The sequence below is a fragment of the Canis lupus genome, chromosome 17 (genome assembly GCF_003254725.2).
Source record: "Canis lupus dingo isolate Sandy chromosome 17, ASM325472v2, whole genome shotgun sequence".
Lineage (NCBI taxonomy): Eukaryota > Metazoa > Chordata > Mammalia > Carnivora > Canidae > Canis > Canis lupus.
The window spans coordinates 26,463,035-26,485,235 of record NC_064259.1 but is presented as its reverse complement, the minus strand read 5'-3'; the positions used below and the strand labels follow the sequence as shown (position 1 = coordinate 26,485,235).

Below are 22,201 nucleotides of genomic sequence, written 5' to 3'. Positions count from 1 at the left end.
GTAGAGGCAAGGTGCTGTGTGGGAAAGCCACTGCATGTGCCAGATGTTTGTTCAATTACAATAAAAAAAAAAAAATCCCAGTATTATCAGTTAAAATCTAAAACTAAGTATCTGTGACACTTACAGGAAAAAATCTGAATCAAGTTGAAAAGCAGTATATTTTCAGTGAGACATAAAACATTTTTTCTTTTGACAGAAGCAAAACCTATAGACACAAGTTATTTATGCTTCTTTTGAGAAAAAGAGGATTGCAGTCTATTTCAGAATTTAAAAAACCATTTTTTTCCCATTACAGACCAACAGAATATTATATAAAAACTGGAAAAGTGAATAAGAAGGATTTAAATTGCTATAGAAAAGAAACATCTCTAAAAACGTGGAGGAAAGAAAAGGGAAGAAAGCTTTTTTTTTTTTTTTTTTAAAGGAAACCTCCTCTATTCCTGAAGATAAGAATAATCCTAATTTACTATTATATAATGGACTACCACAGTCCATTGTGAAGTGAAGTATTTGAATAAATTCTCCACAGTGAATAAATTCTATGCCATTCCGAAAAATTTCTTTAAATACTTAAGGAAAATAGCCTGAACTTAAGTTGCATATTTCTAACACAATTACTTGCAAAAGCTAATGTGTGAAATAGATTTTGTGTTTTTTTACACTCTCTAAAATTTCTAAAATGCACTATTTTCTCTGAATATATTTATTTCTAACCACTGGATTATCTTTGCATTAATTTAATAGTGTATATTTCTACAACCAAGATTTTCCAAGAAATAAACATCTTCTTCTAACTTTAGAGTCACACTGTACATTTTCTCTTTTCATATAGTCTTTCTTACACTAAGAGGTGCTGCCAACGAGGACCGGGAGAAAACTCTAAGCACAAGCCAAGCATATCAAACCCCAGATTCATCTTTTTGACACTTAGGCCCCAAAAGCAACATAAGATCAGCCAAAAAAAATTCCCATTTTTTTCACTATTCTAATTTTTCTCTTTCTATATTCAAATAGGAGGCCAAGAAAGATCAGTTATGAAGCCACAGAAAATAGACAGTGTATCTCTAGAAATAACATCTCCAATGTTTAAATGCAAATAAGTATCAGAATTAGCCATCAGTTTATTGGCAATTGATTCATGAAACATTTTAAACTTAGGGGGTGAAAAGGGAAAGTCAGTCATCTGGAACTCTTAGGGAAAACAAAGAGTGAGGAATTAGAGCAAATTATGTTTAAATAGGTATCCTATCCTATATTTTATATGATTTATAAATTATAATTTATATTAAATAAGATTGGGGTTTAAAAGTAGATAGACTATAATGCAGTACTTCATTTATATCCAGACCTGGACTTCAAACCAACAATTTAATTCACAAATACTTATGTAATCTGACTATATGTTGTCTATTTTGTAAGTACTGATCCAATACAAATTACTAGGTGTCACATGCTCCCTCCTTTCAGATGTCTATGTATTAAGAAAACAAATATGGCAAAATAACCAGGGTATCAAGTTAAAAAGTGCTAGCATACTCAACATAATTCACATTCATGGACCATGTTCTATGGGGGCAGTTTCCATTCTAAGCTGATACTTGCCAACACGCATCAACATGTTTAATTCTTACAATGACTCCATGACTTCATTATGCACATGGGGAACTGAGGCACGGAAGCCTTATGCAACTTTCTCCAGTTCACACAGCTTGGAAGTAGAGTAAGAGTTCAAGCCCACACACTTGGAATCCACACAGCCTAACTTCTTAACCACTTCTATACCCAATAATTATGCAGGGTGTGCTTTAGAGAATTTTTTCAAAAAACAGGAAAGGCTTCCCAAAAATACACAATGTACTCATTTTGGAATAATCTTATTGGATGTTTCATGATATTCCAGGATGTACACATCCGCTCTTCACCTTTTCATTCACTCACCATTTATTGTGCCCTAATTATTCTCAAAGCCATTGCTATCAGAACAAGATTGATAGCAATGTCTTATCAGCCTTATTATCTAGGAGTGGGATCTGACGATAAGCAACGAGAAAGAAGTAGAATAAGGTGGTTAAACAAAGCAAGGGGGCAAAAAGGAAATGTTAGGGGGCGAATGTGAGAAAGGGTGGCCAGAAAGGGTTCCCTGAGAAAGAGACACTTGAATAAAGCTTTATACTAGAGAAGAGGTGACCATCTTCTAAGCTTCTCAGTATAATAAATTTCCTTGTTTTAAGCTGTTCATTGCAGCCAAAAGCATTCCAACTAATACTCACCCTACCCATAGAGTTGTCATGAAGATTAAATGAAAAAATCAGTACAATGCACTTCACACAGTGAATGGCTCACAAGAAGAATTCAACAAATGCTTGCTATTATTATCATCGCTATTATTATAATAAAGTCCTGAAATCACCTATAGGAAGAATCTCCAGCCCACTCAGGTTGCCCACTCAAGACAACCATGTAACATTCCATCAGCTAGATGACTAACAAATAACCAATTCTGGAATCGATACATTAAACATTATAATTTAACCCTAAAATACAAAGATACTATTTACGATGACCTTCATGACCTGTTAGGTACTCTGGTGGCAGATGACATCAAAAGACTCACCAAAATAGATGCAGGAAGCCTGGCGCCCTGGACGTGCACTGGGTGGCAGAAGAAGGTGTGAGGAGCAGCTCACTACCTACAGACTTCACTTTCTGGCAGTCCCATATCTATCTTTTGGCTGCAAGGAAAGTGTTTACTTCTCTGTCTACGAACAGATGATTTTCCATAGCTCTGGGGTTTTAAAAGGTCAGCAGTGATAAAAGGCTTAGGAAGAGCTCTTGAATTTCTTTGCTACTATTATGAATTTCTTTATAAAAATGTTGATATACGGAAGACAATCAAGCAATGCATGGAAAATATGTATTCCAGATCCAAAAGCAGCTTATTCCAGCAAAATTTCCTCAGCTCTCTCCCTAATGATTTAAACATCCATTTTCACTCACTTCTGCAGAAGTAGATTCGCAGGAGGAGTGAGCATGAAGAACAGTAGCCTTTACAACAGGAAGCCATTTCCCTTCTTTACCTGGAATGTTGTATGATCCTTTTCCGTCTTACATGTGGGAGAAAAAGGATCTTATTGTTAATCTAAATTCCCATTCTTTAGAAGAGAAACACTAAGGTTGTATTCTCTTAGATTTTTTTTATTTCTGACCCTAAAGCTACTAAAACAAACTCCAAAACGTAAAACAAACAAAAAGCCATAAAAACTAAACAAACAAGCAAACAAACACCTTAAAAATCTTTGAGCCAAGGAGCCAGATGTAATACATTACTATGTGTTAGGGCACCTCAATGTCCTATTTGGCTAAATCATTTTAAAAAATATTTTCTCCTTGGTGACAGATAAAAAGTTCTATCTCCATGCCACAAAGCCACCAATTGCCTTGGCACACTGTCAACAATAGTTTTATACTCTCTTTCTATACTCTTCATAGAAAATGTACCTAAAAGTTTGAAAACAAAATCATGCTTGCTCCTGATTAATTTGATTTGGCAAAAGTTGCCTTTACCATATTTTCTGGTTCCAAAGAACACAACATTAGCCTCAGAGTATGAACCTAACTTCTTTCAAGTTTTCTTTCTTTTTTATTTTTATTTTATTTTATTTTTTAAAGTAATCTCTACATCCAACATGAGGCTTGAATTCACAACACTGAAATCAAGAGTCCCATGCTTTTCTGACTGAGCCAGCCAGGCACCCCTTTTAGTCTTTCTGATATCAAGTTCTCAGAAAAGTTTAAGAAGCTAGCCATCCTGACCACTTGGCCTTTGATTACATTCTCCCTTTCAAATGAATGCGTTAGCAAGAAGCAGTTTGTAGAAGATACCCTAAAAAGTTCCAGGATTAGAATCTCTAGAGCTACTTAACAACAGCACTGAATTCTTTGAATACTCTGGGATTCAAAGTTCAGGCTACATGTTGTAAGAAGTCTTCTTTCGGAGCACTTGGGTGTGGCTTATTAAGCGTCTGCCTTTGGCTCAAGTCATGATCCTAGGGTCCTGGGATCGAGCTCTGCATTGGCTCCCTGCTCCGAGGAGGAGAGCCTGCTTCTTCGCCTGCTTGTGCTCTCTGTCAAATAAATAAAATCTTTAAAAAAAAAAAAAAAAAAAAGAGTCCTCTTCCAATCTTTTCAGTTGTTAAATTCTGAATCAGTATTAGAATGGTTCTGAAAGTGGGAGCAGAAACTTCTGGTCACACAGTCCGTTTGAGGTATTATTTTGAAAAGTAAGAAATAACATTCAGGGGAGGAAAATATAGGATAATACAGGATGAAAATGAAAGGTTTTGATTTTTTCTTCCTGATGAAAAACAGGTAATTCCAGAAATGCCTGGCTTTCAAAAACAGAGGTTATTATTAAGAGCTGTTTTAGATTCACAGTAAAATTTCATGGCAAGTTCCCATATTTCCCTGTCTTCCCAACCCCCTGTCCTCTTCCCCAGGCTCCATCACTATGAACATCCCTGAACATTTGTTAGGACTGATGAACATACACTCGTACATCATTGTCAACCCAGGTCCATAGTTTACATGTAGGTTTGCTCTAGGTGATGAACTCTGATATTTACTCCACTGTCTAAACAGAATTCATGTTGGCAAGAGGTTAACGGCCCTCAGCAGACCATCTCATACCCTCTTGTCTATTTATTGACAAGCTATTGTCCCTCAGCCAGTGGATGATCAGTGTGAAAAAGGGCACCTAATATGGCTTCATTTGTTACCCAGACATAAAATTCCTACTATTTCTCTCAATACAGAGACAGAATGGCCAACTCAGACCATGCAAGTTAGTATGGTACCAGCTTTCCATTCTCTGCTCCAACCCTCAGATCTCCCTTATTCTCCTCTACTCGTTTTTCCCACAGGGTTTATGTCTCTGTCTAGCCTATCATGTATTTTACAAGAAAGCAGGAATTTTTGTTGTCGTTCACTGATACAGCCCTAGTGTTTAGAACAGTGGCTGGCCCATAGCATACACTTAATATTTGTCAAATGAATGAATAAAGATGCTTTCTAAAAGACAAGGCTTCAGGGAGTGATTCTGGTCATGGTATGGAGGCCTAGTAAGCCATGACTAACCAGGTTCTGTAAGCCATTGTTGCTGTGTTGCTGGGCTCCTCCAAGGTCCCTACTAGCTCAGTGTGGCCATTCTAAGGTATAAACAGGGCTGGAAAGCACAAGGGGCTCTAGACATGTCTGATGTCCCCAGCTCCACTTGTTGTATAAATTCTCATCCAACCTGGATGCCCAACTGGGAGAGCACCATAGCTCCTGGCCAAGAGCAATATGCAGAGAGACCCATGAATGGCATGATGCAAAGTAAGAGGTCAGGGACACCTCTTCACAGGGGTCAGGAGACAGGTGACAGGAATCTGTCACAAGTTTCCCCCATTTTCCCACTCTCACACATTCTGTTGTCAATGATGAAACCAAACCCTAGGTCAGCTTATAAATGGGATGATACATATTTTTTATGAGTTAAAGCTCTACAACAACAAAATGAAAAAAAAAAAAACCTAAAAAACCAAAATAATTGTAATTTTTTAAGACACATGAATAAGAAAGACTGGGATATAAAAAAAGTGACTTAGTGAAAGAGGTAAAAAAGTTTCTTTTGTAGTAAAGTTTCCTTTTCTTTTCTACACAAGATAAACATTCTGGCTAGAGGATGCAAAAGGTGATGGCAGGAGGAGATGAACCACACTTCTAAGAAGAAACAGAAATGGAGCAGAAAGTCCACAGAAGAGTCCAGGTACCCTGCACTTTTTTTTTTTTTCCTTAAAGATTTATTTATTTATTCATGAGAGACAGAGAGAGAGAGAATGACAGAGACTTAGGCAGAGGGAGAAGCAGTCTCCATGCGGGGAGCCCGATGCAGGACTCAATCCCAGAAATTGGGATCACGCCCTGCGCTGAAGGCAGACATTCAACCGCTGAGCCACTCAGGCATCCCTACCCTGCACTTTTCTGACCCCCATGTGTGGGATGGGAGGAAAACGAACTGCATAATATATACAGCATGTTGCAACCTGTACTTATTAATTTATTCTGGGGGGAAGTGGGAGGGAGAGAGAGAGAAAGAGTCTTAAGTAGGCTCCACATCCAGCACAGAGTCCAACATGTGGGGCTTAATCTCACAACCCTGAGATCATGACCTAAGCAGAAATCAAGAGTTGGACACTTAACTGACTGTGCCTCCCAGGCACCCCAACAACCTGTATTTACTTATATCCTGGCTATCTTATATTGTTTAAAGACAAGCACATAATTTTTTGTATCTACTGTTTACCCATTTATCCCAGATTCCCCTCCTGGAAGGTAGGCTCCAAGTGGACATGAACTGTGTGTTTTGCCCTCAGAACAGTAACAGTGCCTGGCACATGATAGCCACTCTGTAAGTGAATAAATGAATGAACAGATCACTCACTACATACTTCCCACTCCACTCCAGTGGAATTTCAAAGAACACTGCTGTTCTTCATGTCATGCAGGAGAATCAAGGTGTTCCTCCTTCTCTATCAGGTACATGCTCCCCAAACACCGCACACAGAGTGGAAAGGAAGGATCCAGTGATGCTGTTCCTATTTCTGTACAACCCGCCATGCTACCTGAGACTTGAGATAGTTTATGTTTACGGAGTATAGCTCTTCACTGTGGTACAGTAACTGGGACCAGATAGCAACTATGCCATGGGAAATCAAGTAAGGACGCTTCCCCTCCCTCAGCCGGGTGGGATTTGATTAGCCCAGCTTAGAGCAAGCTATGCCAGCCCTGTGTCCACAAGTCTCTGGCTACTTAACCCAGAAGTTCAGAAATAAGTTGGTGGATGGAGATGAAGTAAGAGAGCCAGCTTCTCAGTGTTAACTCAAGTACTATGCACATCAGTTCCACAGCTAAACCCGGATCACATGGGCTGGCTTCAGCCTACACCACAGCCAGGGGTAGAATCAGGACATTCTGCTACTGCCACAAGTTTCAGGCTAAGTCCAACAAAAGAAAATTTGGACCAGTTTAATGTAGTGGAGTAAGCCCATAAAAAAATGAAAGCTTTGCAAAGCTTATTCTAGAAAGAGAAATAACATGCCTAATAATTAGGGAGATTTCTAGCTGTACTGCCATATATCAGCACAGTATTCTAAATTACCTATTTTATTACTTATAAAATTGTCCAGTTTCTAGAATAAAAAAACATGGACCAAGCGTCAAAGAAAGTATACGCAAGTATAGTCATTTACAAAGTACTAGAAGTTTTCTAAAAACACATTTTAAAATTCAGGTCTTTGCCAAGTAAATGCCTAAGAAAATTAGAACTGCAAGTAAATTAGAGTGATTATATAACTCCAGAGTTGCAGAAATCAGTGTTTAAAAAGACAGAATTAAAAGAGAGTCGTTGAGTACAAAAGACAAAATGGATGTGAATGTATTCATATTGGTATATTCTTCTGGAACAATAACTTTGGCAAGTGAACATGTGAAAAAAACCTATGTTTTTTTTCCTGAACATAGTTTTTGCATGGCACAACCATCAGCGGTTATCATGTGGATCATTTTTCAGTGAAAGAAGCCCTTATGATCCAGGTTTCAGACCCAAATGAAGAACCAAGTCCGCATCTTTTTGGAATGCTAGGAAATGTGCATTCTGCACACCGGTGTCATCTGTGACTCCCAGAGGCTAGCACCATGACCCTCTGCCAGGGAGTGCCATGGTCTCTGCAGAACACGTGTATTCATGCAGGGTCTTTTGTAAGAACTCTAGGCCCAAGGTCTAAATATAAAATTAAGGTAACACTCAAATCACTGTTCCACGGAGTCCTTGCAAACCTCTCGTGGCCACCTTTAATGATGTTTTTCCCTGTTTCCCAACTTTTGATGGCTTCCAAACCCCTCAAAATCTGCTTGCTCAAACCGCACCCCGCACTATCTCTCTTTGACTTGAAGCCAAATCTGGCATCAATGTTTTGTCTACTCAGCAGGAGAGCAATTTCAACAATCTCCTGCTTTTTATAAGATCAGTTTATTCTTCCCAATAGAATAATTAGTTTCAGATGAACCTGGTCGCTGTTTCTCGGCTTGATTCCACTGTGGTACGAGCAAGGAGAGGAGGCACTTCCTGCTGCGCTATTTTTTAAACCAAAGCATTCGGGTACTATCACAGGCCCGAGACAAAAACTCTACAATTTACTTCTCTGAAACTTTTGATAAGCTAGATGAACAAAGAGATGGACTGAAATTATGATGATGGGATATTCCCATCAGTTTACTTTTTAAAAGGTTCGGCTGATTTATTTGGGCAGCCCGGGTGGCTCAGCAGTTTAGTGCTGTCTTCAGCCCAGGGCCTGATCTTGGAAACGACGCGGGATCAAGTCCCGCGTCGGGCTCCCTGCATGGAGCCTGCTTCTCCCTCTGCCTGTGTCTCTGCCTCTCTCTCTCTCTCTCTGTCTCTCATTAATAAATAAGTAAAATCTTTTAAATAAATAAGTAGTAGGTAGGTAGGTTCGGATGGATTATTCCTCAATTTATCAAACTACAATACATCATTAAGAACATAAATCTTATGAATATAAACAGTGCTGTATCCCTGCAAAATACACACGGGTTGCACAGAGAAAGCCAACGTTGTTCTCTTAATGCCTTACAACACAACGAACAACTTTTAAAGAGATTATAAATACCAATGGGCAAGAAAACAGACTAACCTACAGCTAAGGATGTTAGAGAAATAACTGGAAGATCTCTGCTGACAGCACAAAGAAGAATCACACGAGACACGTTAACAGTGATGACGATGATCTGTATGACCCCTCATCACAACTGGCAGAGCCTTGAGTTACATCAGGGAGGGAGCTACAGGTTTCCTCCGGGCCTCCCATGTGTACCTGAAATCATCATGTCCTGCAGGTTTCCAGTAATTAATTCAGTACCAGCAGTGGAATCACCTGTGAGTATTTTCATCCACATAACCTGAGGTTATCCTATTTGTAAATCCCAGCAATTCCTGAGCTGTGATTGCTGGCAGGAGTCGCCTTGATACATACACGCTTTGAGGCTTTAAATCATGAGTATCTCGGAGTGTCTTCCAGGCTTTGCCTGCTTAAACAGAAAGCAATCTCCTCTCTGCTTTATCATGAAATTAATTACAGGACTCCCGACGGTTTATCTTACCTTCACATGTATGGCCATCTGCAGAAATGGAGAAACCCTGTTCACAGACACAGTGAAAAGAACCATCTGTGTTTAGACACTCTCCGTGAGGACCACAGCGTCCGGGCCGTTCACATTCATTAATATCTGGAATTGAAAAGAGTTCCAAGTATGTGAATTTTTTTTTCCTTTGGTTTCATATGATAGCAGACATACAGCAAGCAAATCTATTACAAAATGGTTGGACACATATTTTGTGGCACAACTGTACTCTTTGTACATATACTAGACCACAACTTGGACTGTTTAAAGAGAGAAACTATTTCAGTTGAATCATATGAATTAGCCAATGTTCAACCATTTTCAGTCTACCAAAAAAGTATTTTCATTTTCATAGGTTCGACCTGAATATATATATATATATTTTTTTAAAGACACACTGGAAGCTTGAAGAACACGCTAACAACTCCTCTGAGAAACAGTCTTCATCTGTGAGTGTGCTATCTTCTTCTCTCCCACTGCCATGCACACAATTCTTGTAGCCCCTCAGCACCTCACTTTCATGTTGATCCACCCCTATGATGTGAACTTCTTAAGGGCCCAACTGGACAGGTCTTACCAATAGTGTTTGGTCCCTCAAGTGGCACTTCACAAATATCTGCTGAATATGTAAATAAAATAGCTTCCAAACACATCTCTTGCAGACCAGAGACGTCTATTATTTGCACAGCTTTGTGATGATGAAGTTAATGAATGAGGGTCAAGGGCTTAATGCAGCACCTATCACCCAACTAAGGGTCAGAGAGTAGTAGCTATGACTATTCACTCATGAACAAGTAACACTGGAAATTCGTGCTGACCATCTTAGGACAAATCTCGTGCTGACTTGTTTTCAATGAAGAGTGATTACACTCCCCACGGCCAGGGTCACGATGCACTCCTAAACACTTTGAATGCCTGAAGTGAAATGTTCTATCAAACCAGTCCTAATTATTGTGGTTACAGGTGCCCACACTGACAACATAAGGGATCCTGGAGAATGGTCACCTACTCACACCGATACTGACAAATGCAACCACCTATCTGCATTGTGTTTTAATCAATGTTCTACTCAGCTGTGTTCCTTATTACACTGATTGCTCCTTGAAGAGGGTAACATATTTGAATGGAGTCCCCAACTCCTAGTGCAGCACATTAATGGTGCATTAGGGATGTCTGCCCATCACAAAACCTGTTATATGCTCATTCTCTCTCAATTAAACCATGACTGTTCAAGGCACTCTTAGTTAGCTGGGGCCATGAAAACTATCACAGGTTCCTAGCACCATGCAGGTAGGAGCCCTACGAAGGCCATTTTCCTACCTTCCTGAAGTTTCCTTTACATCTTAGTAAACAGGACCTTGGTACATCTTAGAAGTCTATCTTTAATTCAGTTAAAAAACATTTACTAAATGCTTCCTATGAGAAGGCTGAACAGGCCGGGGCCCTTGCCATTATGAAGCTCATGGTACAACAGTGGAGGCAGGAGCCAACATGAATAGTTGCTATGCTGAGTGGGCACAGGGAAAAATGTATGGATTATGAGTCCTTCCCAGAGACCTCTAAAACATGCTTAGCCATCAACCTGCAGTTCTCTTCCATAAAGTCATCCCTTTCTCTGCACCCAGGATCTCCTGGTGCTCTTTTTGACCTGTTCACCTCATGATGTGATAGAAATTCTGGGAATATCATTGATTTATTCATCTGTGTCAATCCTTAACTCATTACCATTCTATCTGCCATATAATTTGGACTAAGTTGGCCTATCTACTGCTGAATCAAAGTAAGAAACCAAGCCGGAATTACTCCTATTTCTTAACAATCCCCCCACTCTTGCTATTGTCGTTAATTTAAGAGTATTTCAGGGAAGAGCAATGAATCATTTTCTACTTAACTACTTCTCAATGTGACTTCACTCTGAAATCCTTCAATTCTTGGACTGGTCATCTTTTTTCAACTCTGACCTTCTCCTGGCTTTTAGTTTCATTTTTTCTTTCCAGCCTGCTGCCCTGAGTTATCTCCATCTGGACTACAAGGTTCAATAAAGTTCCAATGGTGTGGGGGGTAAGTCCAAAGTCCATATCCACCTTGTGGAGCCCAATAGGTTATCAAAGAACTCATTTCATCCTATGCCTCACTGTGGCCCTTTAAAAGCTGCCAGCTTGCAATTTTGCATAGGGAATAATGTGCATGAAGTTCTTGCTTCAAGAGAAGCCACTGATTAACAAATAATTGTCTAAAAAGTTTGATGACAGGAACTGAAGACGAATTCCCAGACTTTTTTCCAGGAAACCGCTAAGAAAGAACAACATGAATATCTGGAACTAGAGAAACATATGCATTCAATTTGGGTTGTACTTACTGAGGCATTTCTAAACTATGCTGCTAGTAACTCAGCTGAAAGCCAGACTATATTTAAGTTGGGTTTCTTTCATGGGTCCGAGATTCCACAGAAATTCACAATTTGGCATGTGTAAGTCAAAACGCAAAACTGAAGTGTGTTCTAAATCTCAAATGTACGCTGTCACATTCCTAAAGAGACTATTAACATGGAATTTCCATGCTGTCTATATATCAGCCTTAATTTTGCTGAGGAAAGAGACTCCTATACTTTCAGTTGAAAATCCCTTACTGAAAAAGGAACTATCTTCAGATTATTAGGTAAACTTTAAAGCTTACATCTATCACACACTGTCATTCAAATATGTCCCATGGTTATTAGCAACGGCATCAATCACATTTTTAGCATTAAAATAGTCTATGCCTATGTACAGAATGTGAACTGGCTATGAGATTAGACAGAAGTAGGCTAGTAACTTCAGGCAGAGAGATCACCAGGCTGCCTCCAGTGACACAAAGGGGAGGATTTAAAACTAGATGAGTGTACATGCCATTATAAACAGCCTCTAATCAGAGAAGGTGGGTGATGGAGCAGATTCCTAGAGGATGCTCTTTAAACAGTACTAAAAGCTTTTTCAGGAATATTATTCATTTGTTTCATTTTTCAAGAAGACAATTTATTCTGGAAAACAGGAATCACCAATGTGACAGAGCATGAAGTCAATTTAATAAGTATTTACAGTCAATAAAATATGTTTGGAGCAGTGACATATTTGAGTTGATATCAAATCACAAATTTAACATCCTGAGAGAACACAGTAGTATAATTAATTAATCAGATGACTAAATTACTTCCTTATGATTTAACTCTGGAAGTTTATGAAATCTGCAATATGAAATCACTGTCCATTTATAGAAGACTTAGTTTGCCTCTATTTGGTCAAAAACTGGGAGGAGAGGAATGAGAAAAGAAAGTATTGCTTTTAAACTGAAATGTCTGTAATAAAAACAGGACACTCGGGCAACTCTTGGCATTTTTATATAAATCAAGATTAATTTTAAGATGTAAAAGTTCCAAAGTGGAAATATTCACACAGTACTTTTATAATTTGAGTATTTCTTCTCTATTGCATTAAATCCAAGTGCATTTACTTTCTGCATTGGAAATACTGAAAAATTTAAATTCACCTTACTGCATCACGATGGCAAATGAATATAGGACAACAAATGAAGTACATCACAGTACAGTTAAATCTCGGGATAAGTTAATTAATTTTAAAAGATCTTGAGACAAAGACCCATGTCTTTTGTCTACAGTGACATAGAGATAACAGTACGGACAGTGGGTATAGTATTATTCCAGTGCTATGTCTTAGAGAGTACACACCATCCTCCCTTTCACATACTATACATCTGGGATATGTGAGAGAAGACGCAAATGATGACAACCCAGAATTAAAAAGTTATTCATGTTCAGTAGCAGTGGATAAAAAAAAAAAAAAAGAACTCCAACAATCCTTACTTATATGTACTTTGTGATACACTTCAGTGTTCGTAATGGAAGGGGAGAACAATTAGAAAAAAAATTTATCCAAGTGGCAGAAATAAGGATAAAGGTAAATATAAGTGATAGTCTTCAGTGGAAAAAACCAGCATGCACCTATGAAGACCTATATGCACCTATAAAAAGGAAAAGTTGGAGGGCAGCCAGGTAGAACTAAAAATGTTGAGATGAAAGATCTAGACAATCTGATTTTTCAGTTCCAGCGTCACCAACAACTCAGTGTGCCACATGGGGAAAAACACTAAATCTCACAGTCTTCTTTCTTGTGGCTATAAATGTAGTAATAATTGGTAGGACAACATAGGAAAGAATAGCAGGAAAAGATCTTGGGTTCAAATCTCAGCTCTACTTACTAGGGAGGAGCATACTAATTAACTTTTCTGAGTCTCAGTTACTCATGCACAAAATGGATATAAGAAAAGCTGTCTCTTAAACTCTCCACAAATCTATGAGGTTTGTGGAGAGCAATTAGCAATTAGCACATACTAGGTTATTCAGTTAAAGCTCTTATGATTGGTGCTGTGTTCTTATTAGTACCTTGTATCCTCTTTATGTTTGCTTGGGAGATGTAATGTGATAATACTTTGAAGCAATAATAAAATCCTGTCCTCTATACCTGTATAATTTTGACCAAATTATTAAAGAGGTTCTTTTTTTTTTGGAAAAGGAAAAGCTAGATGTTGGATTAAAAAAACAGGGATCAAGGAAAGGATGGATAAATACCAGCTATGAAACAAAATGAAATATACCCACAAAGGACATCAAAAAGCCAGAAGATAGTTTATAATCTAGCACCAAGATTGGCCCATGGGAGGAACAGCACAGCACAGGTGATCTCAGTTACCACAGAAGCTTGCAAAGCCAGGACAGTTCCACAATGCATGAGTTTCAGTTGACATGGTGCAGTGCAGTGAGAACTTCCCACACTTGACACAGACCCAAGAAAGAGATTTTAAAACTACAAATTGGTGCAGTTCATTTACATATAGATGGATGAAGACACAGACTACTGTCAGGAAGCATTATAGAACTGAGCAACCACGTAAATTAGGACCTAAAAAGCAGAGAAGTACCTTGACATGCTTTATTGTCATTTAGCTGGAATCCATCTGGACAAGTACAATCATATGACCCTTCAGTGTTAATGCAGTCTCCTCCTTGGCAAACACTGTTGTCCTCCAAGCATTCATTGATATCTGTAAGTCAATTTTAAAAAATTTAAGAGATGGAATAAAGTATATTAAAAAATCAGGCATTAGTCTTACAAAAATCACATAAATGAACATTATATTACGTCTTTCACAATAACATAATTTTTAATGGAAGACAGCTTTTTAATGTTTAGAGTTTTTAAAAATGAAACATTTTGGAAGGATTTTGGCTTTGAACAATAAGTAAATTAACATTTTAACATCAAATGAAATTTGGAAGAGGAAACATCAAAGTCTTGTACTAACCAAGTTACTTGGCTACGTTCTTGCTGACAAGAGGAGATAAAAATATTCTTTAAATATGTATTAAGGGAGGTGCCTGAGTAGTTTAGTTAAGTATCTACCTTCAAATCAGGTGATGATCCTGGGGTCCTGGGATTGAGCCCCACTGAGCAGGGAGCCTGCTTAAGGGTACCTCGGTGGCTAAGTCGGGTAAGTATCCCACTCTTGATTTCAGCTCAGGTCATGATCTCAGGATCTGGAGACTGAACCCTGAGTCAGGCTCTGCACTGGGTGTGAAGCCTGCTTAAGACTCCTCCTCTCCCTCTGCTCCTCTGCAATCCCCTCCCCCCACTCCTTCTCTAAAAAATAAGTAATAAAGTGAGTGAGGGCTCCTGGGTGGCTCAGTTAAGTGTCAGTTAAGTCAGTTAAGTGACTCTTGATTTTGGCTCAGGTTATGATCTCAGGGTCATGATATCAGTCCTGCATGGGGCTCCACACCAGACATGGAACCTGCTTAAGATTCTCTCTCTCCTTCTCCCTTTGTCCTTCCCTCACCTCTCAAAAAAGGAAAAAAAAAATAAAAAAATACCTTGAGCATCTAGTTACATAAGATCCTGTCCTATGCATTACAAGAAAAATCTTAAAATATTTAGCATGATTCCTGCTCCCAGAGATGATTTAAATTATATTAATAAAAACACAAAATATTATATTGCTTTGTAGTCCCAAAGAAATTTAACCTAGGAGTTGTCAAAATATATAATTATTTGTCAAGAGAATAGTGCCAATTTCATGTGTCACATGGATTTAGAAAAGAGATATCATAAAGACCAAAGGTGGCTTCATGTACCAGAAGGGATTTACTTACAGCCCGGACAGGAAGGTACAAAGTGGAGGAGGGCAAGTAGGGGACTTGTGGCAGGAAAGGGAATCAGCAAGATCAAAAGCTTCATTGAAGTCCCTTACTCAGCAGCTATCACTGATAGGTTTGAGGTCGACTGGATTTTTAAATGCATATATTTATAGCATATGTGCAACTAAACATGGTTTACATAACCAGTAATGAGTTCTGACTGTGAGCATGTGAGACAATTAATGACCCCCCTCACTGCGTGAATGCTAGGCAGATCTCTCACAAGGGCTGTTTATTACCACATTTACTTCCAGTCAGAGCTCATTATTTCTAACATAGTCCATGACTCCCTCTTCTGTTGTCTGTGCAGGATTTCAATTATTAGCACTGAAGAAAGTAAGGAACAAAACCTTCTTTGTTTTCTCAGAATTTGGCATATGATGGCATTTCTTGCCAATAATTATGATTGCTGTGAAAATGCATGAGAAGTTCCAGGAAGTAGTGAACATGGAGACAGTTGCAGTCTCAGTCTCCTCACTGTCTCGTTCAAAACGCTGGCACACCAGATTAAATTTTCCTCATAGAACCCAATCCACTTATTAACTGGCTTCTGTACCGTTTATACGGAAAATAAAAGAGAAACAAGCAAGCACCTTATAATTTCATTCCACTAAAAAGAACAGAAGTCATGCTGTCCTCCTAGGTTAAAATGTTTCTGAATAATGATGCTAGTTCATAAAACATAGCTGATGTGACTTTGTCACAACTGAAGAGGGTTATCCCTTCTTCTCCAGTGTGTTTTTCCAACTTCACTCAAGTGTAATTCACATACAATACATGGATTTAATTTTAAGAGTCCAGTTCAATGAGTTTGAACAAATGTAGATACATTCTGGTAACTGCCATCACAATCAAGATACAGGCATTTCTTTATCCATTTACATCTGTTGGGATCACTGTTGGATTCTTCAATCATGGTAAATGCAATCATTTTTTGAAGGAATTAAGAGATATCTCTGTAAGAATGTTATTCTGTAGTTACAAACATAAAGCTTGGTGGTATTTCCCTTTGACTCTTTTTCCAGTCTGCCCTTAAATTTCCATTCCCAATTAATCTTATGCCACGAAAGAGACACTAAAGGAAAATTATGCACAAGACAGAGAAGACCATGCAGGAATGAGTGTCTCCCGTGAAGTGTGAAACCTTCAGGGTTCATTCCCATGCCAAAGAATGTTTTATTCACCAGCTAACTGACTCTTGGTACAGCAATATTTTTGAAAGTAGAAACACAGGTAATTGAGAATAGGCTTTTAGATATAAATTCCATGAAAATAATCCATCAGTTCCAACTCTGATTTATTTTCAGTAATGATTTGCCAAATGGGGATAAACGCTAGTCTACTGTGTATGAATCTCTGCCATAAGACATGTATTAAGTGAAAAAATTAGACCAACCATTAAAAAAAGGGCGTAGGCATGTCCATCACCCTAAAAGTTTCCTTGGGCTCTTTTTCTGTTTGGCTTCTTCTGATCAGCATAGTGTTTTCGAGATTGAACTAAGTTATTGTGTATACCAACACCTCTCTCCTCTTTATTGCCTAGTATAATTCTACCATATGAATGTGCCACAATTTGTTGCCCCATTCACCTTTGAGTATCTGGATTGTTTATAGTTTGGCTATTATGAATAGGGTTTTGATAAACATTCATGTGTAAGTCTTTGTGTAATCACAAGCTTCATTTTCCTTGAGTCAATTTCTAGGGGTGGAGTGGCTGGGTCACAAAGTAGGTTTAAACTGTGATAGAAGAGGCCCCTAAAGTGGCTACACCATTTTCTATTCCCAGAGGCCAGCATGAGCGCTCCAACGTTCCATATTTATGCTAAGAGCTCCACCGCTTTTCTGATGGGTGTTATGTAGGGTAGTCAGTTTTAGATTCACCTTTCTTTGTTCTCTGGAAACTGAGATAACAAGGAAAGGCGTATCTGATTGTTAGCGTTATGTGAAAAATCTCAATTCAAAAAAGATGAAGGAGGGATCCTTGGATGGCTCAGCAGTTTAGTGCCTGCCTTTCACCCTAGGGTGTGATCCTGGGGCCCCGGGATCGAGTCCCACATCAGGCTCCCTGCATGGAGCCTGCTTCTCCCTCTGCCTGTGTCTCTGCCTTTCTTTCTCTCTCTCTCTCTCTTTCTCTCTCCCTCCCTTCCTCTGTGTGTGTGACTCTCATGAATAAATAAATAAAATCTTAAAAAAAAAAAAACGATGAAGGAGAGTCCTGAGAAAATGAATTTCATTAACAAGAGAAATACTACATTACCTAGATGTTTGCCTTAGCATAATGGAAGCACACTGGCTTTGCACTACTTTAAAATCATTTGATTTTCATTTCTTTTTCAAAATCTAAAAGAACATATGTGAGGAAATGAAACACTATTCTGTTTATAAATAATTGTATAGATTTGAGAACTCAGTGCAATGTATTAGAGCTTGATTTATTCTAAATGCTTTTTGAAAGACCTCTATCTTCAAAAGCAAAAAAAAAAAAAAAATAGTAGATTGAACATTAAGTGAGCCCAACATGGGACTGTCTGCACCCCCACCTAGGGTGGTGTGAAAGATAGAGCCCTTCTAGGATTTGGACAATAGGCTTTAAAGAAACAATGTAAATCTTGGTAACCTCATCACTAAGAATGCACTGGCCAAAGTCATTCTTTTTAAATGACTTTTTAAAGTCATGCTTTTTAGTCACCCTATCTTGTTCAATCCCATGGTCAATTCTGGGCCTTATCTTCCTTGGCAGCAATGTTTGACATAGTTCATGACTCTCTCCTCTCTTGAATGTTTTCTTCTCTTGGATTTTGACTTTCTTCCTTCCTCTCTTGCCACCTGTTCTCAATCTGCTTTGCTTATTCCTATCCTCCTCCTCACTTATAAATGAGAGGCCAGGACTCCATCTTTTGACTCCCTTCTCTCAAGCTATACTCACTCCCATGGCGATGTCTTCCAATTTCACAGCTTAAACACCATCTACATGTTAATGACCCAGAGTCCGGGTCTCACTCCTGAATTCCATACACAAAGGTCCAACTACTTTTCAGATTTCTTCATTTGGATACTCATTACAGGCATCCTAAATTTAAAGTGCCCAAGTCAAACTCCTAATCTCTTCCACAAAGCCTATTTCTTGGCACCTTTGCACCTGCTATTCCTTTGAATGAATGGTCTTCCTATAAATAATCAAATGCCATGAACTCAAGGCAGCTTCTGTCTGCCTCTGTAATATCTGCTCCCTCCCCTCTCTCCTGTCCCCACATGCCCCCCTTTTATTTTCCTCCATAGCATTTACTGTCACTTAACAAACTTTATATTTTACTTATTTATCATGTATATCTCCCTCACTAGAATGTTAGCTCCACAAAAGGAGGAATTTTTGTCTGTTTGCTTTATTGCTGTGTATCTTATGCCTAGGACAATACCTGGTACATCCCTGGCACTCAAATATTTATTGAATAATGCATACATGAAAAGAACTAATGATTTTGACTTGGAAAGGAATATCCTAATTCCTTTAGGATATATGGTTTTATGTGCTAATAGAAAATACTAGCACTTCTTCTCACCTTTTTTTCATTTGGTCCACAAAGAAATGACCAAGAGAGAGGGGCCACAGAAAGGCAGGGTAAATAATAAATCTTCTTTTTCAAGCTTTGCAAGGGACTAGCATGGAGCAATCACAGTGAGGGGCTGGGAAGGTGGGAAGGTGGGAAGGTGGGCATGGAAGCAGAGACTGTATCTAGAAGGGGAATAAGTCAGAGGCAGAACCTCTGAACGTTGAGATGCCAAGGCCTCTAACAACCAAGACAACTGAGGCCACCCTTCACAGGCTGAGTGGCTACTGAGCATGCTGGAGCAAGTAACACACAGAAATTAGCACAATACTTGGGATTCTGACTCTGATTCTGACTCCCAGCAGGATTGTAGGATAACACTGCAAGAAAACAAGGCCTTTGCCAGAGTTGTTAGAGGAAAGTTACACATGTAAATATAAAAGCCAACAAGAAAGATGGTTCTTCCTCCCACAGCTGTGAGAGGCATGTGAACAGTAACAGTTCAGTTAATTTACGGCTAAATACCATTGGGGAGAGTCGGAAATACTACTAGTTGGGAATTAGCAGGCTGAAGTGCTATTATAGTTTCAAAGGGAGCACTGAGTTAGTTGAATGGACTCCAATTCTATTTATAACCTAGAACACTAGGGAAATTATCCCTGACTTTAAGAGAAAAAAGACCAATTATATACTCCAAAAGAAACCTTATTGAAAAAAAAATATAAACACTGATGAGCAAATTGGCTAAAAAGTTTTTGTTTGGCTTTTTATGTGGTTGATGTTGATAGAATAAAAATCCTGGGCTTCTGATGAGATGGGCAACACATTAAAACAGGCAAAACAGAGCAACATGTCCTCTACTGAGAAGCAGTCAATGGCCTGGTGACCCTCTGGGTCAGTCAGGGGTTAGGGCAGAAGAGATTTTGGTGATCAGGTTAGGTTTTCAGAGCCTTCGCAGGTGTCCTGTCACCTATTTGTTCCTAAAGAGGTTCTTCTGTGGCTGGCCCCCAGCTACATGCCTACCTCTTCCATTGGAAAGCCACTATGTTGAATCGTTAACAGTTACCCATGTGTGAAATACAAATCAAACCCACAATGAAATACCACCTCACACCAGTGAGAATGGGGAAAATTAACAAGGCAGGAAACCACAAATGTTGGAGAGGATGCGGAGAAAAGGGAACCCTCTTGCACTGTTGGTGGGAATGTGAACTGGTGCAGCCACTCTGGAAAACTGTGTGGAGGTTCCTCAAAGAGTTTAAAAATTGAGCTGCCCTACGACCAGCAATTGCACTGCTGGGGATTTACCCCAAAGATACAGATGCAATGAAACGCCGGGACACCTGTACCCCAATGTGTATAGAAGCAATGTCCACAATAGCCAAACTGTGGAAGGAGCCTCGGTGTCCATCGAGAGATGAATGGATAAAGAAGATGTGGTCTATGTATACAATGGAATATTACTCAGCCATTAGAATTGACAAATACCCACCATTTGCTTGGACATGGATGGAACTGGAGGGTATTAAACTGAGTGAAATAAGTCAATCAGAGAAGGACAAACATTATATGGTCTCATTCATTTGGGGAATATAAAAAATAGTGAAAGGGAATAAAGGGGAAAGGAGAAAAAATGAGTGGGAAATATCAGAAAGGGAGACAGAAGATGAGAGACTCCTAACTCTGGGAAACGAACAAGGGGTGGTGGAAAGGGAGGTGGGTGGGGGGTAGGGGTGACTGGGTGACGGGCACTGAGTGGGGCACTTGATGGGATGAGCACTGGGTGTTATTTTATATGTTGGCAGATTGAACTCCAATAAAAAAATTTTAAAAATAAAAACAAAACAAACAAAACAAAACAAAACAAAAAAAGTTACCCATGTGTTATAGAGTTCCCAATACACAATTTTTGAGTATTGGGAATATACAAAATAATGAAATCGAATTTCATTATTTTGATTCATCACTTCTTTGCCTATTTTTCAATAAAGGTATGTTGACTACAACTTTTCACTGGAGTCATTAGCCCTTGAAGAACATCATTACCTCAGGATCAAATCCTAGATGATCTACTTATCCATCGATAACGTACATTTTAAGGCCTCTGAAACTGCCCCAACTGCTATCTGGAAAGGCTGTCCCTCGTTGTGCCAAGTTCTTTGGTCAGTAAAGTAGGATGCTACAAAGTATAATGGATCTTTCCTGACCAAGAAGGCCTGACAAGTGAGAAAGTGTCATGGCCATTTTTTAATGTGTGCCACACTGTGGCACAAATGTGTCACAAAAACCACTCACTGAAAAGCTCATGTGCTTCTGTCCAAGGTAGGGTTCAGCCCCTCACTCACAGACTCTGACTCTCCATGTGAGGCACAATCCTGCCCTCCTCACATTTCTAGTTTCACAACTGACAGTTTATATACAGTATGCCAAGGGATGAACCAGAAAAACAAACAAACACAAAAAAACGGCGAGCTGGGTAGACAATGTGTACAAAGCATTCGCATGTGACCAGCTCAGGAGCCCTAACCACCCCAGAGGTGCTGAGGCACAGCAGGTAGTTGGGTGGTGGCTGGTTGACAATTACACCATGCTGTACACCTGGAGTATCTTTTAGAAATGCTTAGGCGAAAAGCTCAAAGCTGAATTGAGGTTTAGCTCTTAAAATTTTTCCAGTTATCTGGAAAATTAACTTGCTTTTACCTACTTGGATGCTAGTCCTACATAAATAAGGTGTTACCATTCAGAACTATATATCCAGGATAAACCATCCAAAGCTGAGAAAAGTGAAACTGATTTTTACTTGTTTAGATGGCATAATTCTAAAACACAGCTTTGAGCAGTGCAAAGAAAACCTGGATTCCATTGGCTTCTTTTCATTGTGTGATCATGGGGAAAATGTTTTTGCAGGAACCTCATGTCCTGACTGTGAAGTCAAAAGGTTGGACTCAAGGAAAGAAGCCAGGGTGATGTCCAGATTTCTCTGGGATTCCACAATCAAGACAATTCTCACCTTCACAGTGGTCCCCAAGGGCAGATGCTCTGTAACCTCGGTCACAGACACAGAGAAAAGAGCCCTCTGTGTTCCTGCATTGTCCATTACTGCAGAGATGGTGGTGCTGACATTCATCAATATCTACGAGCAAGAGAGTAAAAAGAAACTGTATAGGTT

At 39.1% G+C, this 22,201-nt stretch overlaps 1 protein-coding gene across 15 annotated transcripts in view; it reads right to left on the bottom strand.

Annotated features, from left to right (window-relative positions):
- LTBP1 (latent transforming growth factor beta binding protein 1) overlaps positions 1–22,201 on the bottom strand; it is a 391,779-nt gene that overhangs the window by 66,212 nt on the left and 303,366 nt on the right. For all 15 annotated transcript variants that reach the window (XM_025454210.3, XM_025454208.3, XM_049095987.1 and 12 more), the window contains 3 exons: positions 22,043–22,165; positions 14,212–14,334; positions 9,217–9,342 (listed from right to left, as the gene is read on the bottom strand). In XM_025454210.3, the coding sequence (XP_025309995.1) occupies positions 9,217–9,342; positions 14,212–14,334; positions 22,043–22,165 (372 nt within the window). The remainder of the gene's footprint in view (positions 1–9,216; positions 9,343–14,211; positions 14,335–22,042; positions 22,166–22,201) is intronic.